At 56.5% G+C, this 23,257-nt stretch overlaps 2 protein-coding genes across 4 annotated transcripts; both read right to left on the reverse strand.

Annotated features, from left to right (window-relative positions):
• Window positions 1-88: 88 nt before the first annotated feature.
• TRIP6 (thyroid hormone receptor interactor 6) lies at window positions 89-3,937 on the reverse strand. Its single transcript, XM_065924910.1, has 9 exons — window positions 3,684-3,937; window positions 3,302-3,429; window positions 3,085-3,210; window positions 2,450-2,836; window positions 2,038-2,131; window positions 1,754-1,923; window positions 863-1,041; window positions 493-613; window positions 89-357 (listed from the first exon to the last, which is right to left on the reverse strand). The coding sequence occupies exons 1-9, from the start codon at window positions 3,790-3,792 to the stop codon at window positions 226-228; spliced, it is 1,446 nt and encodes a 481-aa protein (XP_065780982.1). The 5' UTR covers window positions 3,793-3,937; the 3' UTR covers window positions 89-225.
• A 377-nt stretch (window positions 3,938-4,314) lies between these two features.
• On the reverse strand, window positions 4,315-14,555 carry SLC12A9 (solute carrier family 12 member 9). Of its 3 annotated transcripts, none has more exons than XM_065924913.1 (14): window positions 14,445-14,555; window positions 12,687-12,909; window positions 12,336-12,470; window positions 11,793-11,924; window positions 10,854-11,162; window positions 9,909-10,016; window positions 9,688-9,799; window positions 9,035-9,192; window positions 8,834-8,916; window positions 8,573-8,697; window positions 8,224-8,416; window positions 7,900-8,074; window positions 7,506-7,652; window positions 4,315-5,552 (listed from the first exon to the last, which is right to left on the reverse strand). In XM_065924913.1, the coding sequence occupies exons 2-14, from the start codon at window positions 12,865-12,867 to the stop codon at window positions 4,663-4,665; spliced, it is 2,748 nt and encodes a 915-aa protein (XP_065780985.1). In that variant the 5' UTR covers window positions 12,868-12,909; window positions 14,445-14,555; the 3' UTR covers window positions 4,315-4,662. The 3 variants fall into 3 exon arrangements, with proteins under 3 accessions (XP_065780985.1, XP_065780984.1, XP_065780986.1); XM_065924912.1 differs by lacking the exon at window positions 14,445-14,555 and adding an exon at window positions 13,679-13,810; XM_065924914.1 differs by lacking the exons at window positions 11,793-11,924; window positions 12,687-12,909; window positions 14,445-14,555 and having other exon boundaries at window positions 12,235-12,353.
• Window positions 14,556-23,257: the final 8,702 nt, after the last annotated feature.

Genomic DNA, 23,257 nt, shown 5'->3' on the forward strand with positions numbered 1-23,257 from the left:
TCTCAGCTAAAAATGCAGGCCAGTCACCACAGCCTGCTTGTGTGGAGCTGATGTGAGAATATCAGATGAGACAACAGACTTCAAAGTGTTTTGTAAACTCTGGCAGGGTTGTTATTTCATGACTGGAGGACGAGGAGACAGCATTTGGTGACAAAGTTATAAAGGTGGTTGTCGGGGAGGGTGGTGGATGGGAAGGGAGGACACAGCAGGTGCTCCTGGGGAGACTCAGCAGTCGGTGGTGACCGTGGCCGAGAGCTCCTGGATCCGCCAGGCACTGCAGGCCTTGCACAAGATGTGCCCATCCAGTGGGTAGCAGCCCTGACACTCACCCTCAGAGGAGAGCAGCAGCCCACACTCCTGTTCAGAAATAAGCAACAGCTTTCCATCACGCCCCAACCCCTGAGATCTTTCTCCATCATGCTTTACCACACCCAGTGCCCCAGGCCCCGATAACCCTCCCCCCCACCCACGCCGCTGCCCAGGCCCCCCTACCTCACACTTGTAACAGCCAATGTGAAAACTGCGATCCAGAGCTACGATTCGCACGGTCTCCTCCTGACCTGGCTCAGGCATGATGGCCCCACCACATACTGAGCATCTTGGGGCAAACTTCCTAGGGGCGGAAGGGAACCCAGGAGGCCGTCAGGCCCCAGGGTTGGAGGGGACTAACAATGGAGCCCAGAGAAGGTGGGACGAGGGAGGGGACGGGAGAGGCCAAAGGTAGGTAGGGTTTGGGATCTTAGGGAAAGAGAGAAAGAGGCACGGCCAGGGTTGCCAAACAGGAGAGGCTGGTACTGCGATAGGAAGGAGTCATGAGGACGATGGGAAAGGCCAGCCCAGACATCCTGAGACACAAGCTGACCTGTGGAAGTCCTCGATGCAGTGGATCTGGCTCGTGGCATCCACAGTGAAAGGAATGCCGTCGAGGCCACGGTGGCACACCACACAGGTGAAGCAGCCCGGGTGGTAGGCCTTCCCCATGGCCCTCAGGATCCGGTCCAGGATGGGCTGGGAGCACGTGGAGCACTTTTCCAGGGTGGCCTGCCAGGAAAGAGGGCAGGAAGGTTGGGGGCTGGGGAGACCCTCAGGAGCCCTTCCAGGCATCCGGCCAGCCCATCCGTCTTATTTCTGTAGCCTCCTGCGTGGGATTCAGTGAAACATGACCTTGAACAGATCTGAGTGCTGACCCCAGCACTGCAGCTTCCTGGACAAGTTATTTAACCTCTCTGAGCTTCATTTTCCTTCAGTAGTCATATCTGCTCCACTGGGATATTGTGGGAATTTAGCACCTTCCTTTAAATCTAAAATAAATGCCTGGGACTTCACCGGCAGTCCAGTGGTTAAGAATCTGCCCACCAAGGCAGGGGACATGAGTTCGATCCCTGGTCTGGGAAGATCCCATACGCCTCAGAACAACTAAACCCATGCACCGCAACTACTGAGACTACACTCTAGAGTCCCATGGTCTGCAACAAGAACAGCCCCGACAATGAGAAGCCCATGCACCGCAGCTAGAGAAAGCCGGCTGGCAACACAAAGACCCAGCGCAGCCAAAAATAAATAAAAACAAATGCTTCACACATATGACGGAATATTGTCCTTCCTCTTCAGCAGCCAGTGTATAGCTACTTACTTCATTCATCCCTTCTTCTGGTTTATCAGTGTCAGTTTCCCTGCTTCAAGCCCTATTCGTCTAGTTTCCAACTCCTTTATTCCAGTTGGACGGAAGCCCTCCCGGCCCCCAGCCACGCACCACATAACAGCTCTCACAGTACGCCCTCCTGTCCACGGCGTAGAAATGCTGGCCCCGCAGCTGGGCCCGGCACGCCGCACACACAAAGCAGGCCACGTGGAAGACGCGATCCAGGGCCACGACCCCGGCCCCGTCCCCAACAACGTCTTCTCCGCAGCCACCGCACCGGCCTGGGGGTGGGGAGGGACAGGGTCAACCCCCTCACAGGCCTGGAAGCCTGTCGGGGAAGCTGTGTCCCTCTGACTCTGCAGTCCCACCTCCCGCAGGCCGGGGGATCAGCTCACCGAAGTACTCCCCGCTGGGCGGGTGGTTCATGTCATGCACCAGCTTCTTGGTCAGCCTCTCAAGCTCCTCCTCGGGAGGCTGGCTCGGGGGGACCTGGGAGGTGAGAATCAGGGGTTTGGCCTTTCCTCTGGCTCCCAGTGCTGTCACTGAGGGTCCCCAGGGTGACCAGGCTGTTCTACCCCGAAAGCTGATCAGAGAACAAGTCCCAGCCCACGGGCTGGGGGAGCCCCTCTGGCAGCCAGGGTGTAGATCTAGGCCCCTCCTTCTTTTAGTCTTGAACTGCCCCACATCCACAGGGAATCCAGAGCCCCAACATCCCAGACCGCTGACATTAACCACTCCCCACGCACCCCACCGAGTCAGCATCCACTTGTCTTTGATGGACCCGAAATCCCAGCACCCAGGGCTTACCTGGGACCCGTACCCGCCGCCTCTTCCGCCTGCAGGGCCAGAGACCCCCGCGGCCTCCTCCTTAGCCCCTGGCCCCGGCTCGCGGTGGCTCCTGTAGCCAGCCGCCCAGACTTCACCTCGGCCTGGGAGAGGAAAGTGGGGGCCCGGGGAGGGCCCGGAGGCCTGAGAGGCCCCCCGCCTGGGAGGGCCGCAGCCTCTCACAGGCTGTGCCACCTTCACTTGCACAGGGAAGGCAGGGCCAGCGGGGGTGCTGGCCGTAGCATAGGAGGCCGGAGTGGGGCCCCCATAGGGGGGCCCTGGGAGCGGTGGGGGAGGAAGCGCCCCTCCATTTGGCCTTAGGGGGCCTGAGCCTGAGCGGTAGGCAGGGGGTTCAGGGGGCTCGTAAGCCTGGGGAGAGACACAGAGCAGGAGTGAGCTGGGCCCATTTCCAGGACACCCATCTACAGGAACTCCCCCACCCCACCTCTTGGGGCACCCAGGCAAGAACCAGCTTTGACAAGGGCCAGGAGTAAGCATCCCTCACATGGGTCTTGTTGGAGGGGGAAATGGGGGGGTATTCAGAGTAGAGACCAGGCTTGTGGGGGGAGGGGCGGGGTCAAGGATCAGAAGGGGCAGAGGCAGGACAGGGGAGTCACCTGCCGGTCAGGCCGCCGTGGGGCGTGACCTCGACCCCCATCCAACTCAGCCAGCATGCTGGTCAGGGAGTCTATCTCAGCATCCAGACTTCCTGGGCGCAAGCCCCCCCTATCTGGGGGGAAGCCCTGGGGAGGGAGCAAAAAGCAGAGAGAAATGCAACTCACAGGGTCTCCCCTCCTGCCCCAAATCGCCCCATCCCCCCGTGCCCTTGCTCACCTGTGAGTGCTGGGGTGCTCCGTGGCACCCCACCCAGGCCAGCCCCCGGTCCTCCGGTCCCCCGGGGGTCTGGTAACACTGCTCAGATGGGAGGGGGCAAAAATTGAGCCGGGGGTGGGGCTGGAGCGCTGGGGTGAGGGAAGAGAGAGCCAAGGTGGGGATGAGGAAGGACAGGGTGAGGACGCCTGTGGAGGTCACTGTCTTGGGTCCCTCTTCGCCCCTCGCCCTGCACCTGGGGTCCGCGAATGGGGCCGGGGGCAGGGAGGGCTGCTAGGGGAAGGGGCGGCAGGGACTGGCCCAGCGGGGCGCGGACACCACAAAGCAGAACTGAGAGCGCTGGTGGCCTGGGGGCGGCCTCTGGGCCTCGCTGGGGCTGCCTTACCTGCTCCATGGGCCGGGGGCGGCCCCGAGGCCCCTCGGGGGAGTGCTCTCCCCTGAGGGGCTCGAGCGGGCTCCGGCTGCTTCGGGGGGAGCCAGGTGGGCCCGGACATGGTCTGGAAAGGGGGACTCCAGACAGCGGGTCGGGCCCCACGGAGTCCCGGGGCTCTGACTTGGATCCCTTCTTCCGTCCCACACCTCGCTTGGGACTCCAGGAAAGAAACTTTTTCTGGCCTTTTTTTTTTCCCCTTCCTCCCTAATTTTGGGGATGGCCACGCCCCTGGTGACATCATCGCATTCCTGGGGGAGGGTCACGTGGCCCCCTAGGCCCTAAACTGCCGTCCCTCCCCGAGTAGGGCCCCCTCCTGCGAGCAGGGAGCTCTTTCCTCGGGAGCCCCGAGTCTGGGGGCTACCGGCAGCCTGCATCTCCACCAGCGCCCCACCCCCACCCCCAGGCCGGCGCCCCAGGTCCCTGCTGGGAGTCTCTCCAACACCCCTCTGTCCCCATCCCCCATACAGATTTCTCCCTCTTTCCATCCCACATACCCACCCCCCCTCCAGAAATGCTCAGTCCGCACTTAGTGTTTTGATCTTTTATTCACATTGAGCAGTTAGAAAAATAAAACAGAACAAAAGCATCACAACCTCAGGGCGGGGGGGGGGGGGGGGGGGTTCTGTTGGGCGAGTTGTGGGGGGAGACTGAGGTAGCCTAGAGTCACAAGCGGAGACCCAGCCCCCGTCAAGGCACGGGTGAAGGGAGGGAGGCCCCCAGGGAGGGCTGTGGACTTCTTCCCAGGGAAGGTGGTGGGGACAGCTGCCCTGTGTTAGTAACCGCACTCGGGGCCGGGAGACCAGGATGCCCTAATACGCCCACCAGCAGCCGAGTCCCACGTGGCAGGCTGGCGCAAGGCAGCCCTTCCCCTTCTCACCCTATAATCAAGGTGGGCCACCAATCTGGATGCTCTCTCTGCTTGGCGTGGGCATCAGAGATCAGTGCAAGTGACAGGGGTGACACCATGAATGAGCAGCGTGGGGCCCAGATCTCGGCTCAGAATTTCCAGGAGCGCCAGGTAGCGCAGGTAGCGGGCAGAATCAGCAGGCGGCCGCGGCAGGTACAAGAAGGTGAGGGCGGTGGTGGGCCCCACCTCACCATCCCCTTCCTCAGGCCCACCGGGCCCTCCCCTACCACGCCCCTGCTGGGCCCGAACCAGGGCGTTGGCGCTGCATGCCAGGGCCTCTGCCTCGGCGTCTCCCCGCCTGCCGTTTACAAAGTCCCCTTCCTCCTCCTCCTCCGGCGGCTCCTCGGAGGCGGCCCCTTCGCCCCACACCACCTCCCGCACCTCGGCCCGGATCCTCAACTGGCTCAGCAGTGCCCGCAGCCGCCCCTCGGCCGCCCCCGGGGCCTCCCGAGGCCCCAAGCACAAGAAGATCCGGAGGCGGGCGCTGTGCCAGGCAGGCACCATGCCCAAGATGGTCGCCATTTGCAGCAGGAAGAGGCCGCACACGTCCACATAGCCGGGCCCACCCCGGGGCCGCAGCAGGTTGAGGGGCCACACGTCCACATGATGCAGCTGGGAGGTGCCCCCAGACCCCCGGCTCAGCCGCTCGGGGGGCAGGGCCCCACAGGCCCGGGCCAGGACCACGTTCTTGTTCATCTTCAGGGCGTCTGCCACGGTGGCCACGTAGTCCTGGGGACTGAGAGCCCGGGGACTCCCAGGAGCCCGGGGTGGAGGGAACAGGGTGCTCAGGGCCGGGGCCCCGGCCTCCTGGGTGCCATCCGCAGGCTCAGAGAAAGCCGGGTCCGTCAGAAAGTGATCCTGGGGTGCAGCATCGTCATAGAAACCCAGGACCAGCGTGTTGGGCTTCATGCCACCTGGGGGGGCAGAGAGGTAGGTGGGAAGGAACCCAGGGGAATCAGACAGGTGGGCTGAGTTCACAGCACGCTAACGGGTGCCCACTCCCATCTGCTGACAGCGCCGTGTGTCAGCCATCAGGTATGACATGTGCATAATGTGGCCTCTTAAGGTAACATTATGCACATTTGCATAATGACTTTCCGTGTTCCCAAACACTTTCACATGCATTTATTTGATTTATCTCTGTGACTAATCTCCCCCACCGAAATAGGCAAAGTGCACCCTAAAGCTTGCTTTAACTAAGGAGCACTTCCAGTCCACGGCAGTAGGATGCATTCATTTCGGGCTTCAAGCCGCACACCTTTTCGTGATGGGAGAGAGGAGTCTGACTCCACTGGCAGATGGGATCCCCCCTGATTAACCAAGTTCATGGCCTCGATTCCCAGGGAGATAACGCTCAGACCCTGCTAGCGGAGGATAAGAGCTCAGGACGGGGGGCTGCACAATCCGTTTCTAGGACCGCAGAGTCCTAATGATGGCCTGTCCAAAGCACAGTCCCCAGTGAGCTTACCATCTGCACACTGACGGGGCCCAGTCCTGTTGAAAGCACTTCATATTTTTAACTCATCAGATCCCTGAAGCAACACTATGAGGTAGAGACGATTACTCACCCTCTCTTACAGATAAGGAACCTGAGACCCAGAGCGGTGAAGTCACTAGCCCAAAGGCTCACGGCTGGTAAACACTGGGGCCAGGAAGTGACCATGATGTCTCGGGCACCAGATCCTGTTCTCTTAGCCACTAAGTGGGTGGTGTGTCAACAACAAAGCCCCCAGGCCCTGCTGACAGCTCCCGGGCTTTAGTATCTGAACAACCAATATGGGATGGGATCATTTCCCCTGTGGCAGGGTTGTGTTTACAGGAAGACTCAGACCTCTTCTAAAGACCCATTTTCAAGGGTCAAATGGTTTATTCAAAATCTACCACCAAATCAACTTCTCCATGCTGGGGAACTGACTGCTTAAAGGAAACCTTTCCCTTTTTATGTGAGTTATTTTCAGCAGGATGAATGGCATGGAAGGAGTGGTCTCTTGGTCCAGGCTCCCCCACAGAAGATGGGACTGGAAGAGATGCTGCGGGGTCTATCTGATACTATCTCATGATGCTTGCCAACACCCCTAGAACTCCTTACCAGGTGGGAATTCCAACTGACCTTGCAAATTAAACTAGTCATACCCCTTCCTGAGCATTTTCCAGGGTTCTGATTGACATCAACCAAGCGAGCAGGGCAATGTCCAACACCTGAACTTTAACCAGACTGTCAGTGGGGTAGGAAGCATGCACTCAGGGAGGGCGCAAACGTTAATCCCGAGACTGAGAAGAAGGAGGCGGCTCAGCAGGGTTTGGAGGAAGGTGGGGTGCTGGGCCAGAGGACATGGGTCACAAAGCCGGGAACATTTCACTCCATCCGAAAGCATCAGCCACGCCCCTGCCACCCTCGGCACCCTTTATAGTGTCTGGGGGCCTTGTTAGTCACATCACTTCCCCCTTCTCTGCTCAAGGCTCAGCTGAGATACTATCTCATCACAAAACCTTGTCCACCACATCAGTGACCACGGTCTTCCTCTTTCTGAACTCCAGTGGTTAGAAAGCATCTGCCCTGGATTTTGATGGGGGCAACGCCCAGCCTCAAATCCTCCTCCCATTGTCTCCAGGAAGACAACACGCTCTTCACAGCCTGTGCCCCAATCATGGGTCAGAAAGAAACCAAAAAAAGTCATGTCTCTCCATCTCTAGTCCTAAGGCAGCTCCTCGGAGACCTCCTCACACACTGTCTTTTATCTTTGAGGATCTAGTCCTGTCTGCACGAGACGGCGGGTTCCTTTTGGAGTCTGTAATCTGTGGTTTACTCTCGGGGGGAGGGGAGCAGAGATGGAGAGGGGCCACGGAGGGGTCCAAGGGCAGCTCACCAAGACCCGAGATCCGCAGCAGGTGCTGAGCCCCCTGGCGCACGGAGGGCGAGAGGGTGAGATCCACAAAGGCCTTCACTTGGGCCCGGTCCACCAGGCTCAGCCATGCCCCATACTGCGGCTGCACGGGGTCTGAGGGTAGAGAGTCTGCAGAGAAGGCAGGCAAACACGTGTGGGCCAGACTCGCGCACTTCCTCCTCGAGTCCAGATCCCACGTGGGCAGAAAAGAAGGGTCTGGGCAGGGATGCGGCTGGTTAGGAAGGGCAATCTGGGAAGAAGACTGCAAGAAGTCTCAGGGATATCAAGAACACAAACAGCATCTGGGAGCCAGAGAGAGAGAGAGAGAGAGGATGTGGGGGGTGGGGGGGTGGGTGGTGAGTGGAGGGCAACTGACCGAGGTCTCCCAGGGTAACATGGCCCAGCACGTAGAGACCCCCTTTCTTGAGCTGGTTGGCCAATCGCAGCAGAGGCAGGGTGCCCCGGGGGTTCCCCACCAGGAGCAGCAGCTGCGGCCGCCAGAATTTCACGTGGTCCTTCCGGACATCCAGCCGGAGCAGGTACTTCCGCACCTGGAGTCAAGAGGAGGCGGAGGGGGGAGGAAGGGATCTGGCGGGTGGCCCCAATCCATCCCCCAGGTCTCCCCGCAGTGGGGGTGTTCCCAACCTGCCTCCTCCCCTCCCCAACCCGCCCCGCGCTCCCCTCCGCCAGCTCCCCGGACCTGATGGAAAAGCAGGGCCTGGCTGACGTAGCCCCAGCTGCTGGGCCCTCCTCGAGCCGTGAGCAGGGCAGAAAGCAGCCCCATGAGGAGCAGGGAGCCGCCGGCGGCCCCGGGGCTGATGAGGAACATCATGAGCAGGCAAGAGGCCACCCCCAGCAAGCAGGTGTGCCAGGAGAAGAGGTTGAAGGTGGGGCTGGGGGCCGACAGAGAAGGAACAGTGCTCGGGGAGGCCCCCGACATCACATCATCACCTCCGCTCCCACCCCAAATCTGCCCGCTTGGTCCCAGGCCTTCCCACCATCGTTACTCCCGCCCTTCCTCCAGGGACACAGGCGGCTCCTCCTCTCACCGGAAGTTGGGGGCCGAGGCCCACTCCAGGCTCAGGCAGGACAGGTCTACAGCAGCGTAGGCCACCAAGTAGAAGACGGTGACCACGGCGGCCAGCGTGTTCAGCTTTCCGGCCAGGAGCACCAGCTGGACGAGGACCGAGAGGCTGGGCGTCCGTTGCCCCCTCGGGCACGTCTCCCCGCATGCACGCCCAACCCTCCCTGGTCCCAGGAGTGTAACCGGAGGGGCTGAGGGTGAGGGCAGCTTGAGGAGGCAGGCTTACCTGCACGAGGCCCCAGGAATACAGCACAGCCCCCCAGGGGTTCCCCCCTCGGGATACCACCTTGGCCGGCGCCAGGACCACACCTGTGCAAACAGAAAGGCAGCAGGCAGAAAGGTGAGCCCGGGCCGAGCAGGGACAGAGACAGATACGCGAAGGTGCGAAGGTGCGCTCAGAGCCCCGCACGAGGCAGGGGAAGCCCACCGAAGAGGTCGTCCTGGGCCAGGGCGTGGAGGATGCGGGAGGCACCAATGAGGGAGCTCATGGAGGCGGAGAGCGACGTGGCGTAGATCCCAACCAGCACCAGCGGGGGCCACAGGCTGATGGCTCGGAAGAAGCCATAGTCCTCCTGCAGCAGCACCCTGCAAGCAAGGAGAGGAGGAGGAAGCCGGACATAAAGGTGCGTCCACTCCCAGGGACCTGGTGAGAACAGTGCTCTCAACACTGGGCGGGTTCAGCGCTGGGAGTTCCGGACTGACCCCATCCCTGACCTCAAGGATCATACTGATAGATTGAGTGGGCCTGGGGGTGGTCAGACTGGGGTTCTACTGGTTGTCATTGGGCTGCTTCCCAACGGTATAGGCACAAGAGGCCAAATATTTATGGAGCCACAGATTGACTGGCAAGCCCCATCCCCAGACCAAGCAGCACCAGGCAGGAAGCAAATGCTGGCTTCCGGTGGGCTCTTACCACGTAACCAGCCCTCCCTATTTCAGGCATCAGCTCCGACTCACTCCCCATTTTCCATGCACCCCAACTATGTGGGCATCTCCCGCTCCCCCCAGCCAGCGCTTCACTCGGGGAACCAGGTGTGACAACTCCATTCCCACACCCCACTCCGCCCTGTGCCCAGGCACCTGTCACACGTGAAGCTGGAGAGGAAGAAAAGCAGGATGTAGATGAAGAAAGTATAGGCAACAGCAACGATCGTGCCCAGAGGAATGGCCCGGCTGGGGTCTTTCAGCTCCCCTGGAGGGAAGGAAGCAGAGGGGGAGGGTCCTCCACCGTCCCTGAGCCCCCATAGCACCTTGTAGGGGCACCAGGCGGGAAGGCAGCCCCCTCCCCCAGGGACGCTCACCTGACATGTTGGCCCCAGCCATGATGCCCGTGCAGCCGTTAAAAAGAACAGCAAAGACGCTGGCGAAGGTCATCATGGCCCCCGTGGTGTAGTCCTTGGCGTAGCCAGCTGAGGAGGAGGGGTCATTGCCGGGGACGAAAGGGGGTCAGCCTCCCTCCTAGGGATCCAGGCGTTTTGGCCCTGCCTCCCTCCTCTCCTATTCTAAAACACACCCCCTGCCTCCCCACCACCCTGACCAGCTCACCAAGACCCCAGCCCTGACCCCACCCCAGTCTCAGCTGACTTCAGCTCCTCCTTCTCCCCCATGCGCCTCCGTTCTTCCCTCCACACCTTCATCCACGCTTTTTCCTAGCTGCCTTCCCTCACCCTCCTATCTGAAATTTCCAACCCCTGGGATTTCCCTACTGGTCCAGTGGCTAGGACTCCAAGCTCCCAATACAGGGGGTCCGGATTCAATCCTTGGTCAAGGAACTAGATCTCACATGCCACAAATAAGACCCAGCACAGCAAAACAAATAAAAATGAATTTCCCAGCCCCACTCTAGCCCCACTCAAGACACCTCTAGCTCCTCCAGCTCTGGCTGACCCCTTCCCCTCAGTCCATATGCAGGTCTCCCTCCTCTGGACTCCTCTGTGATTCTTATCTCCTTGAATCATACCCCATCCTAATATGCAATTTGTTTCCTGAGTGTACATCTTATCTCTCCAATTAAACAAGTTCCTCTAAGGCAGAGACTGTCTTGCGGTCATTCCTACCGCTCGGCTGGGCCAAACACACAGCGGTCAACACACGCCCAGCAGATTCTAATCAACCTGCACTGCTCTAGGTTCAGACCTCTCACTACTGATCATCTGACATCTGTTCTCATCCAGAGGTTCCAGGCCACCCCCACCACGGGCTCACCCCTTGCCCTGAGAACCCCAGGACCCCTTCACTCAGCTCACCATCCAGATTAGCCTTCAGGGTGCTGCTGTTGAAGCCAGTGAAGTGGCCGACCTGGGGCGGCAGGGAGGAGCCGTTGGGGCCAGGCCGAGGGGCCAACGGGATGTCCCTGGGCCCCACAGCCACAAAGCTGACCAGCACGGAGGCCAGGGAACCGGAGACCAGCAGGAATGTGAGGAAGGAGGCCCGGGCGTAGAGGCCGGCCCCCAGGGTACAGACCCCGCCCACCAGGCCCAGCAGCAGGGAGCCATAGAGCAGGCTCCAGCCATACCCCTGGGGCAGGACCCTGAGGCCACTGGACCCCGAGGCATCTGCAGAGAGGAAGAACAGAGTTAGATGGCCACGCCTCCAAGGAGGGATTCCAGTCATGACTCAAAGAAGGCAGAGACCCCATCTTTGGCCCACTTGTCCTCAGAAAGGCCATCTTTCCCACTCCCCCACCCAACTGGACTCCCCTGGTGGCTCAGACGGTAACGAGTCCACCTGTAATGCAAGAGACCCAGGTTCGATCCCTGGATCAGGAATATCCCCTGGAGGAGGGCGTGACAACCCACTCCAGTATTCTTGCCTGGAGAATCCCATGGACAGAGGACCCTGGCAGGCTACAGTCCATGGGGTCTCAAAGAGTCAGACATGACTGAGTAACTAACACTTCACCCAACTGTACTCCAGCATCCTAGCCCTCCCTGGGGGAGGAGGGGGTACCAGCAATCTTGCTTTCTCAATGTTCAGAGTATTAGCCTGCCCCCACCCCCTGACTAGATGGCGAGCTCCTTGTGAGCCAGGACGTTCTCTCGGATGTCTGCATGAGGCTGGGCACACAGCAGGCGCTCAAGAAAGTGCGTCTTTCCCAGGAGAGGGATTCTCCCCCTGCTGTGATCCCAGAATCCCTGACCCTGCAAATCCTCGGGGCCGCCCAGACCAGAGTGGGGAGCAGAGACCAGCCCCGAAGACGTCAAGTATGGCCTCCACCAGCCCCAGCAGGGAGACGGCGCAGCCACAGACGTTAGCCAGGTAGAACATCAGGCCGATGCTGCCGCCAACCTCGGGCCCCAGAGTCCGACTGATCATGACTGAAAGTGGAAGTAGGGGGTGAGTGTCAAGGGAAAAGAAACTGAATCAGAATGGGAGGCAGGGCCCAGGCACACAGCATGGTGCAGTTGGTCCTCCAGGCCTCGTCTCCCAGAAGGCATGGGACTGTTCCCAGAGGTGGCATGTCCCATTGTGGCCATTCCCAAGCCACGTGGCTTTGTCCAAGTCACCAGTGCTCTTGAATCTGACAGGACTGTTAGAACCAAAATGGCAGCTGGGGAGACACCTGGCGGACTCGAGGACGGGGGCTCTACCGTGTAAGGCCGCACTGGTGACCTTCTCCATACCAACCTGTCCACTGGATGTTCATTAGAACTGGCCTGCCCCGGGGAGAGGCAGGGAGGGGCCCTCTCCTCCCCCCATAAGACAGAAGCGCCCACGGCTGAGGATACAGTAGGCTCCGCCCCCTCGCACGGCTCCATTCGTGGCGATGGCGCAGACGGACAGCACCGTGAGAGCCAGGATGACGTAGGCAACCAGGAGCATGGCCAAAGCCTGAAGCAGACCAGCATGACCCACCACAAACCCTGGGACAGGAGTGGCAAAGCAGGTCGGACGGTGGCTCGCCCCTCCCGCCCCTCCCGCCCCTCCCGCCCCGACCCGGTCATCAGTTACCCCAGGGCAGCGCTAAGCCCAAGGCCACAGGGAGCCCCTCCCCCAAGCCCTTCATTCACCAGCTTCTCCCAGGGCCCTTCCCCAGCCTCATTCCAGTCCCACCCTGGAGTAAACCAGCGCCAACTCACCAATCCTCAAGAAGACCACTATACTGAACATGGACAGGACCGTGGGCACCACCACACCCAGGAAGGTGGAGAGTTTCCGGGCCGGTGCCCCTCCAGGACCTCCAGCCCCAGTGGCAGGGAAGGAAACCCCCTCCTCCCCCAGGAGCCGGTAGGCCAGCAGAGGAGAGTTCTCACTGGCCATGGTCGAGAGCGGGCAGAGGAAGCCACCAACGGGTTACCAGGCCTGCAAAGAGTTTGCTGAGTGAAAGCAGCTCTGTGGAGACCCCACAAAACACCTCTAATCAAACACCCAGAAACCTCCTCCAAAAGAAAACACACACACACACTCACGTTGACCAGCAACTCCAAGAGTTAATGGGGGGCGGGGGCGAGGTGGGGGAGCGGGCAGGCTGATCCTGGCCACTGCCCCACCAATAGCAGGCTCCAAGCCTCAGGACTGGGTACCAAGGCCCCTCCCAGCTCCTGGGGCCACCCCTTCCCCCATATTCCTGAGAGGAGGGATGGCAGTGGCTCTGGAAAGGTGCAAAGATCCTCCACCTTCTTAACTAGCAGCACAAGAGGAAGCAAATCCCTCAAAGGGGAAGTGAGTTATGGACAGGAGGCCTTCCTCAACCGTTCCTCCGGGGTCCTGAGCCTCCCCCCAAGATCCTCCATGCAATCACCTCAACCCCGGGCAATAGGAAACTTCTCAATCTTCCAAAGCCCCGCCCTCCATCAACCCTCTTTCCTCCAGCCCATCTCAGACAGCCTCCTCTCTCTTTAACCTCACCAGATTACTCCCACCCACACAGGGCATCCCCCAAACGCTACCGTTCCCGCCACTCCCCGACGACCAAAACAAAAACATCATCGGCCTGCCACCCAAGGTGGTCTTCCTTCCTGCACCGGTTCCTCCCCACTTTCTCCCCTGGGCGGGTTGAAGCGGGCCGAGATTCGCTTCTCCCCGGCCAGGCGCACCCTCACAGCCCGGGTGTGGCAGCGCGCTCACTCACCCACTGGAGGACGCAGCCGCTCGGGGGTGATCCCCGAGAGCGGGAGGGGTCTGCTACTGGCTGAGGGGGCGCGGGTGCCGGAAAAGCCAGCGGCGGCTACCGGGATGCCAGGCCCGGAGCCTACCCCCCCACCAGCATACACGCGCCCCATTGGTCCCCGAGCCCGGCCCCGCCCCGTGGGCGCGCCCGGGGGAAGCCCCGCCCCACCAGGCTCACGCTGGAAGCGCGGCTCCCCGCCCCACGTGCGATCGGGGTGCTGCCAGGGGTCGCCCCTCAGACGCAGGTCTCCGGCACGGTGTGGGCCACAGCTCCCACTGCACCCATCACCCTGGCTCAAACGAGCGCCTGCCGCGTGGGCGGGACCCCACTCGGAGCTGGGCGGTGACGCTGCTGAAAGGGGCGTGGCCTGACGGCGGAAGGCCTCGGGCAGGCGGGCGGGGCCACGACACCTGGCCCAGGTGCGCCGCTAGGAAGGCGGGGCCCTGTCAGCCTACGCCTTAAGGGGTCCGCCTCTTCCAGCCTCCCGGATCCCCGTCCATTGCACAGGTTCCAGCACCAGCCCTCACCCCTGCGGCGCCCTCCCCTAGCGCCGGTTCCAGCCCACCGGCTGCTCTCCTCGCTTCCACCACCTGAGGGCGCCATTGGCTGCCGATCCGGGCGAGCCCTGGAGGCGCAGGCCTTGGTTGGTTTCAGTCTCGTCCCCCGCCCGCTCTCGTGATTCCCTGCAAGCAAGCCCCCTCCAGCAGGAATTACAGGACTTGTGAACCTTCAGGAGTCAGGATTCCCCTCCTAACTCTTTACGGCCTTCCCAGGTGGCTCAGCGATATAGAATCCGCCTGCAATGCAGGAGACGGAGACGCGGATTCAATCCCTGGGACGGAAGATCCCCTGAAGAAAGAAATGGAAGATTCCCTGTAGATGAAAATGGCAACCCACTCCAGTATTCTTGCTGGGGAAATCCCATGGACAAGAAAAGCCTGGCAGGCTGCAGTTCGTGGGCCTGCAAGAGTCAGACACCACTTAGTGACTAAACCACCACCGCCCACCTCAACTCTTTACAGGTCGACATTGGCACTGCCTGGCAACATCCCATCCGTCAACTGTAAATAGATCCTCCTGCAGAAGGTTGCAGTGTGAGTTCAATAAACTTGAACAGGCACTTGAGAACAATACTGAAATGTTCAACAAACCATCTGCATACCGTACTGTATTAAATATGCATAAGCACTTTTGAGGTGGATCCTGCTATGATTTCCATTTTTCACAATAGGAAATTGAAGCTTGGAGAACTTCAGTAATAATTTCCTAACTTTCATAGAGGCCTTTGTGGTTACACTGTCATTTGAGCCTCAGGAAATGAACACTGATTTTCCTGCCACTGGGCTTTGGCTGTAAATTAGCTGTAACGTTTCCCTAGGAGAGGAAGAGATTCAAACCAGTGCAAATGTGGCTTTGCCAGAGAGCGGTCTCATGAGCAGTAAACTGTGGCATTTTCATCAGTCATCCCTGCTACCCACGACATGGAGCTTGATTCCAGGGTCTCTCTCACATCCCTCCTATTACAATTTTTGGTGATTTCAATATCCACATTGATGAGACTTTCAACACTCTGGGCTGGCACGTCCTTAAACTCCACTTCTGCATAGATCTCACCCTCCATCCCACCCAATGGTTATGCCTAGACTTTATCATTACCAATAACTGGACCCCTTCCTCTTTTCGTCCATCACTTCTAGTTATGCCTGTTGAGGAAAAATATTAATCTGACACTTACTAAAACAGTAGGAAAGGCTTTATTCAGGGCTACTGCAATAGGTGTCAAGACACAATAGGGGAGAAAGAATGTGCTCAACTCCAAACACAGCAAAGAAAGCTGGGGATTTATAGCCAACAAGCAGAATGAGGGGTTCAGTGAATGGAAAATTACTAAGAGGAAGCATCAAGCATAGGAGGATTCTAGCTAAAGAGGCTTAACAGGATCCTTGCTGAAGGAAGGCCAGGGTGATCAATTATGAAGGGCGGATGGATTTTCTCTAAACTGGGCTCGACATGCCCAAGAAGGATGACAGCCAAGGTGGAGGCCAAGTACAGAAGAGGTTTCAGAGGAACCTGACTGAAGTTTGATGAAGAAGAGGGTCCTTGTCGTGCCCTGACCCCAGCAATCCTCCACCTCACTGGACCCCCAGTTCATTGATCCTGCCCTCTGCCCACTGCCCTCCACTCACTTCCCTTGCTACCCAGCTTCAAGGTCACAGTCAGTGAAAAGCACTGCCTTACCCCTCGCTCACTTTATAACACCTTCCGGCAAAATCACAGCCCTGGTAAATGTTAACTATCCTCTTCAGTCTCCTTTGCTGGCTCCTCCTCCTCTCTTGGAGGAACAGCCAAGAGGCCCCATTAGACCAGAGGCTCCATTGAGCACTAGAAGTTCGGTCCATAGACTTCTTTTAACCACTTACACCCACTCCCTTGGTGATCTCATCCAATCTCCTCTTGTGAAATACTTCCTCTATAGGAGTGCCGAAAGGGTGTATCTCTAGCCCAGATCTCTACTCTGAACTACCGGCTGTATGTATGTCCAAGAACATGCTAACACCTGGGCCTGGACATCAAATGGGCAACTCAAACTTGGCATGTCCAAAATCCAATGCCTGACCACAGCCCACTCTTCTTGTGGTTGTCCCACTTCCCCAGTAGCTCAGGTCAAAAGCCTTGGGGTTATGTTCGAATACCATTTCACACAACCCACATCCAACCCATAACAATTTCTTTGGCCAGTAGTTTTAAAACACAACCAGTATCCAACTGCAAATACTACACTAGTCCAGGTTGCCATCATCTCTTGTCTGCATTATTGCAACAGCCCCCTAACTGATGTGCTTGCTTCTGCCCTGGCCCCTGCAGTCAATCCTAAAGGAAATCAACCCTGAATATTCATTGGAAGGATTGATGCTGAAGCTGAAGTTCCAGTATTTTGGCCACCTGATGCAAAGAGCTGACTGGTTGGAAAAAACCCTTGTGCTGGGAAAGATTGAAGGCAGGAGAAGGGGGCAACAGATGATGAGATGGTTAGATGGCATCATCAACTCAATGGACATGAGTGTGAGCAAACTCCAGGAGATAGTGAAGGACAGGGAAGCCTGGCAGTCTGCAGTCCATGGGGTCGCAGAGTCCGACAGGACTGAGCGACAGAACAACTAGTCTATTCTTAACAGATTAGTTATGCTAGTAAAGTAAGTGTCCATTCAGGACACTACTCTTTTCAAAACTGTCCAGTGGTTTCCCATTTTCTTCAGAATAAAAGTCAAAGGCTCTGATACCTAAGGTAACCATACCTACCTCCTGATTCACTGACTACAGTCCGACTACCATAGTTTATGCCTCTTGCCTTGGCATATGTAGTAACAGCACCTGTTCGCTCAGAAGTCGTCTATACACTACATGGGTACCTTACTCATGAAGCCCTACCAGATCTTCATCTCGTCCTCACCTCCCCTGACCTGCCCCAAAAAGACCTCTGGGCTGGTCCCAACAAGGCGCTATGAGCACACACCCAATGAGTCTCCTTTGTCTTCTGGACTCAAATACTATCTTCTTAGTGAAATCTTCTCTGCCAGTCCCACTTAAAATTAAACTGCGCCTTCCTTCCCATCCCACTTTCCCATTTTCCTCTTCTTTTTTTTTTCCCTCCACAGTGCTTAACACCATCTAATACGTGTCCTTTACTGGTTTCTCATGTTCACTGAGAAAAGTTAAGGTCCCAATAGGAAGTTAAGCTGCACAAATCAGGAATTTCTCTTTGCTTCGCTGCTCTAATTGCAGTACTTCTCACAGTTCCGGGCACCCGAGTGGCCCTCAAAAGCCAAGCATCAACTGCTCGCGGAACCATCTCAAACCTAGGGCTTACTCCGCACATGATTGCATTGGCCCCGCCCCGCCCGCACGGACGGGAAGATGGCGGCGCGCAGGGGGCCTCAGAAAGAGGGCAACCAACGAGACAGCGCCGGCTCGCTAGAGCGTCCGCGCCGCCGCCTAGTCTGCGGTTGCGTCCTGGGAAGGCGCGAATTCAGAGAGTATGTGTTGGCCTTCCTCCCCACCATTTTTAAAGGAGAAAGGAATTAACTAATCCTCAGAAAGTGCTCTGTCTGACTTGCCCGCTGTCTCCCTACCGCTGGGGGTTCCCGGATCCGAGGCGTGTTAGGACGCGGTTGTGGGATTCAGTATCTAGGTTTCTCTCCCCTCGTGTTGGCTCCCGGGTCTACCTGTTAGGACATCTCGGGGTATCCATCCACCCTCCAGTTCTAGGGATCCCCGAACACACACCCGGACCGCCCCCTCGGAGACAGGACGCCCAATCCCCGCCTCCAGGTGCCCCACTCCGAGATCAGGCCCTAAATGCTACCTCCCCGGAGATCCACCCTCCCCACTCTCGCCGTGAGCTCCCCAGGATTGAGTCTTGTGAATCCCGACCACCCCCCGCCTCCCCCAGGCCCCAGGGGCAGATGAGCCCTTGGCCACCGCCCCTCCAATTTCCTGCAGACCCAGCAAACAAAAGGCTCGGGAAGAGAGGCGAGGCTGAGCAGGGCGCCCTTCCTGCAGGAACAGCTGATGGAGCAAAATGACCTAGGAGGGAGAGGAGGGGAGGGATGAAATTCCAGGGTTCCAAGAGGACCGCAGCAGGAGGCCAGACTGTTGGATCTCGGGGAAGGAGGGAGGGAGTCCCGGAAAGTGGATGTGCAAGGCCCAGGCAGGACACTACAGTTTGCTGGGCTCTGTCAGATCCCAGCAGCCCTGGTGGGGGTGATGTCAGCCGTAGGGAATGGAGGGGGTGGGGGGAACACTGGATTTCAGGTGAGCTCTCAGGCCCCTAGGCTGGAGCGGTGGGGGCTGGGAGAGCCCTGAAGCCCTGCGTCATCTCCTCTGGGGCCCAGCCTACCGCCCCCTGGCCCGACCTACTACCCTCGGTGAGGGCCCCACCCTGGCCTGGCTTCCTGCTCCTCCCCAGCCACAGAGCTTTCCCTGCCAAGCTCAGGAACCAGCCCGGGGGCTTCTGGTCTCTTCAGAGCTTTGGTAGCCTAGCCCCCAGACTCGCAGAGTCCTTACGTTCCCTCCTAGAGCCGTTGCCCCTGCCCCCATCCCAGTCATGGACACAATGGTCTGGGAAGGGCCCGCGTCCAGTGGGTGCGGGGATCTGGCGTGGAGAGGGGGCTTGGCCTCACATCCTGTCAGGCTGCCAAGGGAAGAGAGGAAACAAAAGACTTCCCCCTGCTGAGACAATGAGCCTCCAATTACCTCCCCCCGCCCCCCCACCAACTACCTCCCCACCCCTCCCTTTCTGCCCTGGCCCCCAGCCCCCCAGCCCCCGTTGTCTCTACCTCTTTGGCCTCCGGTAGCCTCAGCTAGCCTCGGCCTCTGCGCTGAGCTCTGCCCTTCTCCTGCCTTCCTTCCGATCAGCTCGCACTGATGCTTGCTCCCAGTCCTGGCTGTTTCAGCCCCCTGCCACCCCATCAGTGCTCAGGGCCCCTTCTGTCCCCAGAGCCAAGATTGGGGCCTGGCTGGGCAAGGCTCTGGTGAATGTTAGGAGGTAAATTACACCCTCATTAACGGCTAGTGGGAAGTAAGGGCTCCAGGAGGGACGTGCCCTCAGCCTGGCCTGGGTGAGAGAGGAAGGAGGGAAGGGGCACAGGTGTCCTTGGAGGTGGGGATGGAAGGCCATCCTGGTGCTGAGTGCGGAGTCTGGCCCACCTGGTGGCTACTAGCTGAGTGCATTGGACAGGTCACTTAACCTTCTGAGCCTGCCTCATTTTTAAAGTGGAAATCATAATAACGCCCATCCTGCCCCTCTCACGGGGTTGTTACGTTTTAAATACGGTAATGTTTGTTTGGGGGAAAAGAAGAGGAAGTTGGTAGTAAAGCTTTCCTTAGTCTTCTCAATCTCTGCAACCTCCTCCACACCCCTCATTCCCACCCCCAGCAGTTTCCATCACCATCATGTGACAATAACTCCCAAACCAGTACCTCCAGCCAAAAAACTCTCTGAGCTACAGACCCAATGAACTCAGATCTAGTTGACTTCTGACCCAGATGCCTGAAGGTACACAGGGATCTGAAATACAACATGCCCATCCCTGCCCCTGTGGTCTCCATTTTATTAGCTCCTACCAGGTTGCCCTTGAGAGTCCCTTGGGCAGCAAGGAGATCAAGTCAGTCAATCCTAAAGGAAATCAGTCCTGAATATTCATTGGAAGGACTGAAGCTGAAGCTCCAGTACTTTGACCACCTGATGCAAAGAACTGACTCATTGGAAAAGACCCTGATGCTGGGAAAGATTGAAGGCAGGAGGAGAAGGGGATGACAGAGGTTGAGATGGTTGGATGGCATCACTGACTTGATGGACATGAGTTTGGGTATGCTCCGGGAGTTAGCAATGGACAGGGAAGCCTGGCGTGCTGCAGCCCATAGAGTCGCAGAGTTGGACACAACTGAGCAACTGAACTGAACTGACTGACCAAGCTGCCAAAGTCTGAAAGTTGAATCATATTTTATTTCAGTTTTCCTCCCTCTCCCAGCCAGGCTTCGGGTCCTGTCCACTCTAGTTCCCTGACATCTTTTGAATTCTCCCCTCACTGTCATTTGAAGAACTGCATGTGGTTTCTCTGCCTTCAGTCTTGATCGATTTCAATCTATTCTCCATAGTTGTACAAGCCAAGCAAGGACTTTCTATACTGATCTGACAATGTCACTCCTTTGCCTAAAACGCTTCTGACTCAGGCTTCCCTGGCTGGCAGTCAGGGTGGTTAAGACTCCCCACTTCCACTGCAGGAAGCTCAGGTCAGATCCCTGGTTGGGTAAGTTACACGTGCCTTTAGGTTCAGCCAAAAAAAAAGAAAGAAAGAAATTACAATATAATAGGATAATAAAAGTTTGCTTTAAAAAAGTATCTTCGGCTCCCCAGGTACTCAGGACAAGTGCACCTCTGGAAGGTTCCATAGAGATGGAGACTGGTTCTTGCTCACCTCCAGCTCACCTATTGTCACTGCCCTGGCACCCCACACCGGGCATCGTGAACACTGGCAGCTTGAGGACAGTCTCACCACATCCATGCTTTTGTACTTGCTGCTTCTTCTGCCTTGCAAGCAACTTTTCCCACCAATCTCCTCCAGGACTCATTCAGACAGCATTGTCTTCTCCAGAAAACTCACCTTGAACCTGTTAGTTGGATCCATGTGCTTCCTCCATGATCCCATAGGACCCTCTGCCTACCACCCTTTATGCTCAACACATAGCCTCCTGTGTTCTGTGGAGATTTTATGACAATTTCTACCCCTGGATTGTCAAGTCCTAGAAGGTAGAGAATCATGTTGTGTCCCCAGTCCTGTTTCAATAGTAATTGTTCTAAAAATAAGCATTGGGTAAATTAAAGATCAGGGTCTTCCCTGGTGGTCTAGTGGTTAGGAATGCACCTTCCAATGCAAGTTTGATCCCGGTTCAGGGAACTAGGATCCTACATGCCATGCCATGGGGCAACTAAGCCCCTACTGCAACTCCTGAGCCCACATGTTCTAGATGCTGTACAGTGCAACTAGAGAAAGTCCACTCATGGCAAGGAAGACCCAGGGAAACAAACCAAAAAAAAAAAAAACGAGACTAGCCAATAAGGAGATAAATAGTCAACAAATATTTATTAGCATCTACTATGAGAGAGGCTTGCATGGGACTTCAAGTGAACACAACATGTAACCTTTTATGACGCTTAGAACCACATACAAGCAAATACACAGTCACTAATAAATTATATTAATAAAAGCATGTGTCTATTACAACTTTGTATATGATGAGTTCAGGAAGGTTTGTGGTGGTCAGGTAAAGAGGGGATTCAGATTTTGTGGGCCCTGATGTTTTTACAATGTGGGGGAACCCGTTTTAAGAAAACAAAAATAAAACCGTGAATATAAAATTAAGTGTAAAAGTTAAAGTTTACTTAGATTGAGCAATCACAACCGGCTGCACTGTTAAGATGACAGGCAACATAAATATCACAAAATCTAGAAAAACAATACAATATTTGTAGTTAATAACTGCCAACAGATCACTATAATTCTATCATGTCCTGTCTCTTAGATGTGAACTCTGACCACCTCTTCATATTATGATTTTCTATTATTTTCTATTCTCTCTCTCTTTCTCTAGTATGGCTGATTGAATTTTTTTCTTTCATTATTGAGAATTTCTAAAAATCCCATTGAGAAAAAAAAAATCTCATTGAGCTTTACAACTTATTATTGGTACCATCAAAATCTCTTATCAAATTCCTTTTGTGCAAGAGGGGTGAGATTTGGGGCCACTTCAAATGTTCTCCTGCTGTGACTAACCTTGAACACTGTTTAAATGGATGGTACTCATTAACTCGGGGAGTAGGAGGAGCCTGGAAGGTGAGAGATGCCTTAAAACTTTCTGAGCTCCCAGATAAACTAAACTCTAGGCTTTGACAGAGTCAGGTGGTCCTTACAAGGAGGGGCTGGGATATGGGAAAAGGAGAGACAGTTTCTACAACTGATGTTGAAAGGGATGGCTTCTTTGTTGTTTAATACATAAAGAAAAGAAAAAAAAATCCTAACTCCAAGCCCACTCCAAACAACTGTAACCATGTGGCTAGCATAAAGAAAACCCTACCAGCTGTTGGGGGTCGAGGTGCCCCACACAGGTACTGCCACTGGCAGTATATGGAACATGGACAAGGAACAGGGGCAATAGCCTAATAGCCTAATAGCTGGGGTGGGAAAACAGCAAAGTACTCTAAGTGCCCTAATAATGAAGAAAGGTGGGCTTGAGACTTGTTGGGGTCTGTGGAGCCAGCATCAAACCAGGTAGTGCCACGGATGCTCACCTGTGTAATTTAACCCGGTGGATACTGAATTAGCTTACCTCCAAAGTGGTTCTGGGTGGTAGGAAGCTGGAGGAAATGATCTCACACCCACAGAAGAGGCAGAGCATGGTTTTTGAGCACTTGAGTGTATCATCTCCATGGAAGAGGGAAATAATGGGATCTCCACCAGAGCATAGATCTTTCAGGTCAGGAGCCCTGTTTTTACAAACAAATCTTGCAAACTGGCAGAGTGATCACTTGGCATATAGTAGATGTTCAATAAAGGTTTCATTTTATTCACTCTTTGGTAAACACCAGGTGATTCAGTGGTAAAGAATCCCCCTGCCAATGCAGGAGGGATCAGGAAGATCCCTGGAGAAGGAAAGGGCAACCCACTCCAGTATTTTTGCCTAGAGAATCCCATGGACAGAGGACTACAGTCCATGGGATCGCAAAAGAATTGGACACAACACAGCGACTTAACAACAGGTATTAGGAATTGGATTACATGCTGTGGGATGAGGGCTGAGGACCCATGACAAGGGATCGACTGTGGATATTCTTCCCTGTGGTGCTCTGCTCCCTCTTGCTGAGGGAGGTGCTCAGGGGTCAGAAATACAGGGTTTGAATCTGTGATGGGCTGTTGCATCCCTTCACCCCTCTGACTCATCAGCCCGTTACTCCATCCAGCCTGATTTCTCGAGGCACCTGGG

The sequence above is a fragment of the Muntiacus reevesi genome, chromosome 2, assembly GCF_963930625.1.
Source record: "Muntiacus reevesi chromosome 2, mMunRee1.1, whole genome shotgun sequence".
In the NCBI taxonomy this organism is placed as follows: domain Eukaryota; kingdom Metazoa; phylum Chordata; class Mammalia; order Artiodactyla; family Cervidae; genus Muntiacus; species Muntiacus reevesi.

What these genes read in the sequence shown, in the direction of transcription:
- TRIP6 (XM_065924910.1), bottom strand. Translation starts at nt 3,792, where the DNA reads ATGTCCGGGCCCACCTGGCTCCCCCCGAAGCAGCCGGAGCCCGCTCGA. An exon ending in GCCCCCGGCCCATGGAGCAG is followed by an intron (nt 3,430 to 3,683) that starts GTAAGGCAGCCC and finishes CCCTCACCCCAG; the next exon opens with CGCTCCAGCCCCACCCCCGG. An exon ending in GCGGCGGGTACGGGTCCCAG is followed by an intron (nt 2,132 to 2,449) that starts GTAAGCCCTGGG and finishes CTCACCTCCCAG; the next exon opens with GTCCCCCCGAGCCAGCCTCC.
- SLC12A9 (XM_065924913.1), bottom strand. Translation starts at nt 12,867, where the DNA reads ATGGCCAGTGAGAACTCTCCTCTGCTGGCCTACCGGCTCCTGGGGGAG. An exon ending in ACTTGACGTCTTCGGGGCTG is followed by an intron (nt 11,163 to 11,792) that starts GTCTCTGCTCCC and finishes TCCTCTCTGCAG; the next exon opens with ATGCCTCGGGGTCCAGTGGC. An exon ending in TGTTACCCTGGGAGACCTCG is followed by an intron (nt 7,653 to 7,899) that starts GTCAGTTGCCCT and finishes CCTTCTCTGCAG; the next exon opens with ACTCTCTACCCTCAGACCCC.